Below are 9,358 nucleotides of genomic sequence, written 5' to 3' on the forward strand. Positions count from 1 at the left end.
ATGTCATTATAGCCAATATTAACATGTCATTATAGCCAATATTGCATGTATACATATACGAACATAGATATTAGTAATATACACTTGAACACAAATATATACATATAATTTTTTTCTTCAGAAATATATATATGCATATTGATTTGATATTTACTGTAAATTTGTATTTATATATTTTCAAAAAGAAGTATACTTAATCACATTATAAATATGTAATAATTTTATATACATACCATTTGAAATTTGCATTTGATTAATTAGATTAACCAGTTCTATAGCATTAACACTATTTCATAAATTAACAAAGTCAATTAATACTATGTTTAATGTCAATATTATATATAAAAAAATTATATTAATTATTATCATACAAAATATAAAATTTTTACTTTTAATTTTGGGTTTTGCCAAATAAATCAAATTTTCATTTTGGCTTGGTGGGAAATTTGCCGCCCTTCCCCTCCTTCCCTTTATTTAATTTTATTTTTTTTCAACCTCGGTTTTAGGATTTGGGGTAGACCGATGCCTGCTGAAGGTGTCCACCAATGGCGAATCTTGTCCCGGGTGTCCTTCTGAAGCTTCTACAGCACATGAACACTGATGTCAAAGTTGCAGGCGAGCACAGGTCTTCTCTATTGCGAGTTGTGAGCATTGTTCCAGCACTTGCAGGTGGTGAGCTTTTCCCAACCCAAGGTCTTACCTCAAGGTTTCAGATTCCTCTCATGCCGCCTATGTTTCTCTCTCTGATGAACATGACGATCTCATTCCTAGAGGAGACTGGGAGTTCTGTTCGCTCGACTAGTCCCGGTTCGAAGAAAGCAGCTGTAAACCCAATCAAGAATTTGGTTTAGGGGATTGAGATGGGGGCCAAGGTTTTGAGGAATAGCTGGGAAAGAAATATGGATGTCAAGAGTAAAGAAACATCGAAATTGAGGGCCGCCAAACATGATCCCAAGCCTGATCTTCTCGCTTCTGTAAGTTCTAGCACTTCAGATTTGTAGAGATTTTTTTCTGAATTATTGTTGTTTCATTTTCACAGTCTATGGGGCTTGTTTGAATTGATTTCGGTTCCTCTTCATGAGTTATCTCGTCTTTAAACTTTTTGTTCAAATAACGGGTCTAGGATTGCACTTCTGGAAATTAAGGCTAGCAACTTAATCTTTTTTTCACTGCAATTGCTTCTTGCTGATCTTTTCCCCTTTCTGTTATTCTAGGCAAACAATTACAGTTATTATCTAAATAAACATGCATTTTGCAGACTCCTAGAAAAAGTACATCAAGTGAGAGGTTACCATCAAAAGAAGAAAACAAGATCCAGACATCTTCAAAGTCATCAAAAGAGGAGAATAAGGTTCAGATATCTTCAAAGAAAGTTACTGTAGATGGAACCATGGATGATCAAGACAGGTCCAATGAACAAAGAATATCTGTTGGAAAGAAATCATCAGGTGACCTAGTCAATTCTGGAAACCCTAGAAACTTGGTCAAGGTTCCTTTAAATAATAAAAAACTGACAGAGGGAAGTGTTTCATGGGCTTCACTCCCATCATCACTTGCAAAGCTTGGAAAGGTATGTATTTTACTTCTTCTTAGATCCTGACCTGTGTGCTTGGACTCTTCATTTGGTATGAAGTATTAGTGTTATACTTGTATTGAGTCCTTAGCAGAATGCATAAATACAGAAAAAAAAGTTTCTGTATTCCAACAACACTAAGCTAAGAAAGAATAAATCAAACCCATGACATTCAATCATTTAAAAAGAAAAATTCAACCAGTCCATAACATATTGGTTGCTAAACATAAAACATTTAGACTAAAGTTTGGTTGCTGAATATAGAGCTTTTAAGTGATCGTCAATGATCAAAGAATTTGGTCTCAAAATGTTGCTTCTAGTGATTATAATATTGGTCACTTATAATTATGAAATTGATCATTATATAGTTTTATGTTACTAAATTTGGTCAAAATATTATTTTTTAGAGATATTCATAGACCAAAATGTGGACATCAAAACAACAAAATCTGGTTGCTAAAATTTTTCAGTTTTAACGACCAAATATTTGTTGTTAACTAAAAATAATTAGTTACAACGTTTTCGCAATCAGGCAGTGATTATGTTTTTATGGTTGGTAAAAACTTTTAACGATTAATATATGACTTTCTACAACCAAAACCAATGGTCTTTTTTTTAGTAGTGTATAGTGTAGGGTCTAGGCCCTAAGTTATTTTTATTTATTATCACTATTTTTATTATCTTTTCATTTATATTAATTGTTGTATATTTATGAGGTGTTGTAAAATTGTAGAACTGTAATAAATCAAAGGTTTGGGTGGTTAATGAATTGAGTTTTCTATGCTAAGTTTAAATTTGGGGATAAGTCAGAGCTATCCCAAGGTTCCGACATGAAACTCCAAGAGAAGTTGTAACATATGGAAAGGTATTTATGATTAATTAGTTATATTTTTACACTGTTGTTAATGAATTCCTGTAATTTGTGAAAATTTATAGTAAAAAAGTAAGGAATAAGGCAGACGTATAGTATTGGAGTGAGTTTTTTATGCAGAGAATATTTGGAGAAGTTTTAACACATGAAATATTTATGATTTATTAGTTATATTTTTATATTGTGAGAAGTTTTAATACATGAAAAGGTATTTATGGTTTATTAGTTATATTTTTACACTTTTATAATTTGTGAAAATTTATAGAAAAAAGTGAGGAATAAGATTGACTTATACTGTTGGAATGAGTTTTCTATATAAAGAATATTTAGAAAGTCCAATTTACAGAAGAGATGTTGCTGAACTTTCTGTAAAAATTTCTATGGGATTTCCCCTAATTGGAGCCATCCTAAGGTTCTGTAGGTGATCATTTTATGGGATTCTGACATTCGATGACAAATTTTAGGAAAATTCTTAAAATTTGTAATTGTTGCTCTTTATTTTTTAATTTTTTTAATTTTTTGATAGCTGCTATATATATACACGTACAAGATATTCTATGCTATAAGAGTGCTATAATTAAACCTATATATTTAGGATTGGATAAATTCAATATTGACACATAAGCTATTAGGATTATTTCCTTTCAATACATGCTCGTTGCCATTAGTGTGATGTTGAAGATATGATAGGCAGGGCTATAAACAGGCTTAATCATTCCAAATCGGCTCTGGATTGCTTTGGTTTAAGCTTGTTTTGAATTCAATTCATCTAAAAAATGAGCCAATCTAAAGTGGTAAATAAAGTTCATATAATATACATGAAGCCAATTTAATTTGAATAACTTGTAGGTAGCTTGAATTTTAATTTTCATTGATTTAAATATTTATGATACCTAAATACTATTATATATTTAATTATCAAATTAAATATAGAAAATAAATTTAATGTATTAATAATTTAGTGATCCAAAATTTTGAAATTAAATGTTCAAATATTCTAGGCTATTGTTTTATAATGAGCTGAGTTAAGTTAATTAATCTAAACTTTTTTCCAAATGAGTTAAAGCTATATTGGATAGAAGATATTCAAATTATGCAAGCTTGAGTCGAGCTTCATCACTTTTAAACTAATGCAAGTCGAGCTTGAAAACTTGGTACTGCTAAGTTAATTTAGACCCCTAGCGTCAACCATTTATAGTTAGGTGTAACTAGTGAAAAATTCAGTTATAAGTGCTTATAACTAACAAATGCTCCCCATAATTTCAGCATTTACATTGGTTGAATTTTTTTTTTTCTTTTTGTATACATATTTGTTTAACTATCTATTTTTGCATAATTCTTCCATAAAATTTTTATCATATCGATCACTTTTTAATCACGTATCAACAATTTATGGAAAGATCATGTAGAATTAGATGGTATAGCCACCTGATTTTTTTCTGTTAAAAGTGAAACTGTAGAATTAGATGGTACAGCCACCTGATTTTTTTCTGTTAAAAGTGAAACTTTTCTTTTTGGAGTTTTTTTTTTTTTTTTTTTTCAATTTTCAAGAAAGTCGGCTTAGAATTTTATAAATTAAATTAATTGACGACGTTCAAAGAGATTTTTTATTTTTATTTTTATTTTTTTAAGGGTTCAAAAAATAGTTAAGACTCGAAGTTTAATCGCACTGATCTTTGGGCACGCTCAGACAGATTGATTTGATTGATAGTTTGGTCAAAAGAAATACGCGAGGAAATAAAAGTAATAGTTTTGACCCGCGACCAGTCCTATCTTTATCAAAAGAAACCGACAAATACATTGCAGTCAATTCTTTGATCAACCAAGTGCCCTAGTCAAATTAAAACAGTCTTATTTTTTCCCCTATAAAAATACCCATGCTCCCTTTTCTTTTCTCTCTCTTTCTCTCTCTCTCTTTTTTTTTTTAATATAAAAAAAGACCCACACTCTGATAGAGAATTAAAAGAATACGGTTACACACAATATTGTTGTTGTCGGTGTCCTCACTTCGGTCTCGATCTGTGCCTAAGGGTTTTTTTTTTTTTTTTTTTTTTTAATATATATATTTTTTATTTATACATACATATAAATATATATATATATATATATGCACATTTACATTTTCGATCAATTAGCAGCCCTTTTATTGTTTTAATCTTTTATTTTATACTTATGTTAACTTTATTTTGTATTTTGATTTTTTATTAGAATTACAATATATTTTAGATAAAAAAAAGAAAGAGAATTTCACATAAATCTCCTAAGATTTAGAAGTAAATTCTTAAAGGTTTTTACCACTAAACTATTCTTGCAAATACTTGCTTACTTTTTATTTGAAAATGTCTAAATGAACCACACCGTCTTATATATCTTCCAAGAAATTGTATTAGCTGTTTTTAAAACCAATATTTATAAAATAAAACACGTTGACTGTTCCTACCTGGATGTTTCCAGGTGAAACCCAATGTACAACTTAAGGATAAGGAAACAAGCTCTGTACAAATATATCAAACCACATAAAATTAAAGTTCCTATGATCAGTTTTTGCACAATTTACAAACCTTTCAATGATTTACAGACGCCCACAACAAGCAGCAGCAGCAATGGCGTCTTTGAGTATTTCTTTTTATGTTAATTTTTCCATCTTTTTACTTCTCATGATCACTCGAGCCTTTGGTCAGCCAGCCTTGAGATACGGCGCCTTGTGTCTAGGTAGTAACTTCACCAATAACAGCACCTACCAAATAAACCTCAATCACCTCCTTTCCACCCTTCCTTCAAACACCTCGATTGACTATGGATTTTACAATCCTTCTTACGGCCATAACCCCGACCACGTTCACGCAATCGGACTTTGCAGAGGAGACGTTCAGCCGGAGGCTTGCCGTAGGTGCCTCAACAACTCTGCACATCGTCTCACCGACGGTTGTCCTAATCGGAAAGGCGCAATGGGAGGTTATGACGAATGCGTGTTACACTACTCAAGTGATGATGACTCCATATCTGCCGGAGTCGTGAAGTATCATCCAAGATTCTATTTGTGGAATACTAATAACGTAACATCATCGAATGTTGATGGCTTTAATGAAGTCCTCATGACCTTATTGGCTGACCTGAAAAGTAAAGCTGCGGCTGGTGACTCATTTTGGAAATATGCAACTGGAAATCAACCTGTTCCGGATTACTTTAAAACTATATATGCACTTGTGCAGTGCACCCCAGATTTGTCCAGGAACAATTGCACCAAATGCTTAGATAAAGCTATAGGAGATATTCCAATTCATAGTGCTGGCAAACAAGGTGGAAGAGTTATTCTTCCAAGCTGTAACATTAGGTATGAGATCGAAATCTTCTACGATCCTGATCCTCCAAAATCGGTCAACATTCCTCCTAGTGCTACCCAAGGTATAAAAATTTATACATCAATCATTTTTTTGATTATTATTATTATTATTATTATTATTATTACAGACACATGTTTATGAGTTGCTTTCTGTAAAAGATAAAGCTTGATAGAATATTTCTGATAAAACGTTAAAAGTTTCATTTCCAATACAATTAACTAGCTGTTTGCCAAAAAGCTAGAGAGAGAAAACAAATTAAAATAAAAATTCAATACCCGAGGCTATTGTGAAATTTTCTAAAATATGGATGTATTTCTGCACACACAAAAAAAAAAAAAAAAAAAAAAAAGGATTATAGTGAAATATTTTTATATGTAGATTATTACTTTTAGCAATAGTACAATTACATATTTTTTCCTTCCTACGAAGTTAATAGTTTATTTAAATAAATTAATTTGTTATCTTACCCTTCCAATATAAAATTCACTTGATATCCTTACAGGAAAGAAGAGTAACACATCTCAAACTATCATCTTTATAGTCGTGCCAATAGCTGTTTCTGTGGTACTAATTATCTCCATTTGCGCCTATTTAAGGCTGAGAAAGGCAAAGAGAAATGGGAAACGAAGACATTTTAATTTATCTAAGCCAGATCGCGCAGAACCTGAAGCAGTGGATGAAATTGCAACTGCGGAATCCCTGCAATACGATTTCAACACAATCAGAGTTGCCACTGAAAACTTTTCTGCGGCAAATAAGCTTGGACAGGGAGGTTTTGGTCCTGTTTACAGGGTACGGATATATAATGGCTAACAAATTGATGGACCACAAATTAATTGGTTGAATAATGATATTAATTTTTTAAAAAAAGTTTAATGTTTTGTTATGCACTATCTTCAGGGTAAGCTTTCCAATGGCGAATATATAGCGGTGAAAAGGTTGTCTAGAGATTCTGGCCAAGGACAGCTTGAATTTAAGAATGAGGTTTTATTGGTTGCCAAGCTTCAGCACCGCAATCTAGTTAGGCTCCTCGGTTTCTGCTTGCATGGAAATGAAAAGCTTCTTGTTTATGAATTTGTTCCAAATGCTAGTCTTGATCATTTCATATTTGGTACTCATGCACTTCTGCTTTTGGTCGTATAATTTCTTCTCCTGTAGTACTTTATTCGTGAAATATTATTTTATTCTTTCAGAAGGGTATACACCTTTGCCTATTTACTCGGTTTTAACAATTTGTTCGAAATTAATATAGATCCAATCAAGCGAGCAAATTTGGATTGGCAAACGCGGCACAAAATTGTAGGAAGCATTGCTCGAGGGCTCCTTTACCTTCATGAAGATTCTCGTCTTAGAATTATTCATCGTGATCTCAAAGCTAGTAATATTTTGTTAGATGCAGAAATGAATCCTAAAATTTCAGACTTTGGCCTGGCAAGGTTGTTTATAGTTGATCAAACTCAAGCCAATACAAATCGAATAGTGGGGACCTAGTAAGTACAAATCTAACATATCTGTCTTGCTTATAAGATATGTAAGTTGTACCATAGAATCAAATAGAATAAAGATATCAAGCATCATAAAGAGAGCAGCAATAATTAGAAAATGCAAACCTTAGATATTAAGATTCAAGAAACACAAATTCTATGTTACTAACGTTGGCCTTTGTTCTATTTTATTTTATTTTATTGTTTTACAGTGGCTACATGGCTCCGGAGTATGCAATGAATGGGCAATTTTCAATTAAATCTGATGTCTACAGTTTTGGAGTATTACTGTTGGAGATTATAAGTGGACAAAAAAATAACAGTTTCCATCAGGGAGAGAATGTAGAAGACTTGTTAAGCTATGTAAGTAACATTATCACTGCTATAAATTTTCCTTTTACCAAATTTGCAAATGAAAGACAAAGAAATATACATTAATTTCAAATTATCAAAAAAAAAATAAAAATAAATAAATGCTTGCGTTATCGTCTTTTCACATTGAACAACAAATGATCAATTCAGGCATGGAGAAATTGGAGGGAGGGCTTAGCTATTAATGTTGTAGATGGCATGATGAGGGGTGGTTCAACAAGTGAGATAATGAGGTGCGTTCACATAGCATTGTTGTGCGTCCAAGAAAATCCAAGTGATAGGCCAACCATGAATTCAATTGTTCTGATGCTTAATAGCAACTCTCTCACTCTCCCTCTACCCTCACGCCCTGCGTTTTTTATGGGCAGCAGCACCATTGGATCAGACGATATGTCATTAGTATCGGATTACAATTCAGGGGCCATAGAATCTGATGATCATTCTAGAACCATAATAGCGAATTCTGTCCAACTGTCGACAAATGGGGTTTCAATTACTGATCCTTACCCTCGTTAGTTATGTGAGATCTCATCTGTAACATGCATGTTATGAAAATCTACATCACCACCCCTACATGGTATTTTATTTTCCTTTTTATTCTATTTTATGTAAATCGCCTATTTTAATTTTTTAATTATATTTAATATTAATTTTCTTTAGTGAAAGATTACTGGATAAGTTAATAAATAAGAAGAGAAGATTATTAATTTTATTTTTTTTAATAATAATAATAATAAAGCATATAAAGTTTTTTTTTTTTTGGGGCCCTTTTTCATCATCATATAAAGTAAATTACTTGTTTAAGGAAACAAGTTTTAAGTATATTATAGTGCCTCTCATTTTAGAGCACTGCGATTTCGGCTCTCAAATTAAACTCACCACATTGTCACAAATCGGTCCATTTTAACTCTTGACAAACTGCTGACTAGGAAAGACTAAAAAGGAACTAAAATGCAAAATTTTTAAACTATATTCAAATTCAATAACTTTTTTGTGTATAATTTAAATATAAAATTATAAAAGGAAACCTATTTTTTATCCCTTTTTCAAAATAATGCTATAGAAATCATTTAGTCTATCAATATATCTACTAACAATATATATGCTTTTATTTGTTTGGTTTATATTTAATAATTCTTAATTATATTAATATGTCAATCAATCAAATAATGATATGTGTTCATTTAATAGATATACTGGTAAATTAGTTGATACTTATAATATTATTATTTTTTCCCCCCTTAGAAAGAAGAAACAAGGTCATTCCATTCTCAAAAATTTTTAGTATTTAAAAAGCAAATTTTTTTGTTGAAATGAACAGTATATTTCTTTTTGAAATAAAAGTACTACTTTTTCTAAGGATTTAAAAAAAAAAGGGATATAGAATCAGAATTACAGTTTTAATTTTTAATTTTTAATAATCTGAAAACATTTTCAAAAATAAACTAGCAAGTGAGGGTAAGAATTAGGAGACTTTTATAATTTAATATGTTAAATTATATATATATATAATTTATTTTTTTTTTAAATTGTATAATCTTCAATATAATTTAAAAATTTTACATTTTTGTACCTTTGCATTTTGACACTTAAGCCCTGTAATAGCATAATTTCAAGTAGAAGAGCATAAGGCATTTAATGCATACAAATTTGAATCGTTATATTGGACAAAACAAATAGATGCATGGTCAATTCCTTTTCCATATCATCAATG

The 9,358-nt window shown here is 31.0% G+C and overlaps 2 protein-coding genes across 3 annotated transcripts; both read left to right on the forward strand.

Moving 5' to 3' along the window:
* Positions 1 to 519: 519 nt before the first annotated feature.
* LOC112492602 (uncharacterized) lies at positions 520 to 2,544 on the forward strand. Its single transcript, XM_048467692.2, has 2 exons — positions 520 to 974; positions 1,259 to 2,544. The coding sequence occupies exons 1-2, from the start codon at positions 861 to 863 to the stop codon at positions 1,598 to 1,600; spliced, it is 456 nt and encodes a 151-aa protein (XP_048323649.1). The 5' UTR covers positions 520 to 860; the 3' UTR covers positions 1,601 to 2,544.
* A 2,016-nt stretch (positions 2,545 to 4,560) lies between these two features.
* On the forward strand, positions 4,561 to 8,303 carry LOC107421163 (cysteine-rich receptor-like protein kinase 10). Of its 2 annotated transcripts, XM_048467688.2 has the most exons (7): positions 4,561 to 5,849; positions 6,291 to 6,580; positions 6,689 to 6,899; positions 7,041 to 7,278; positions 7,485 to 7,635; positions 7,795 to 7,877; positions 8,016 to 8,303. In XM_048467688.2, exons 1-7 carry the CDS (start codon positions 5,012 to 5,014, stop codon positions 8,158 to 8,160), a joined length of 1,956 nt encoding a protein of 651 aa, XP_048323645.1. In that variant the 5' UTR covers positions 4,561 to 5,011; the 3' UTR covers positions 8,161 to 8,303. The 2 variants fall into 2 exon arrangements, with proteins under 2 accessions (XP_048323645.1, XP_015885829.1); XM_016030343.4 differs by having other exon boundaries at positions 4,565 to 5,849; positions 7,795 to 8,303.
* Positions 8,304 to 9,358: the final 1,055 nt, after the last annotated feature.

The sequence above is a fragment of the Ziziphus jujuba genome, chromosome 1, assembly GCF_031755915.1.
Source record: "Ziziphus jujuba cultivar Dongzao chromosome 1, ASM3175591v1".
Lineage (NCBI taxonomy): Eukaryota > Viridiplantae > Streptophyta > Magnoliopsida > Rosales > Rhamnaceae > Ziziphus > Ziziphus jujuba.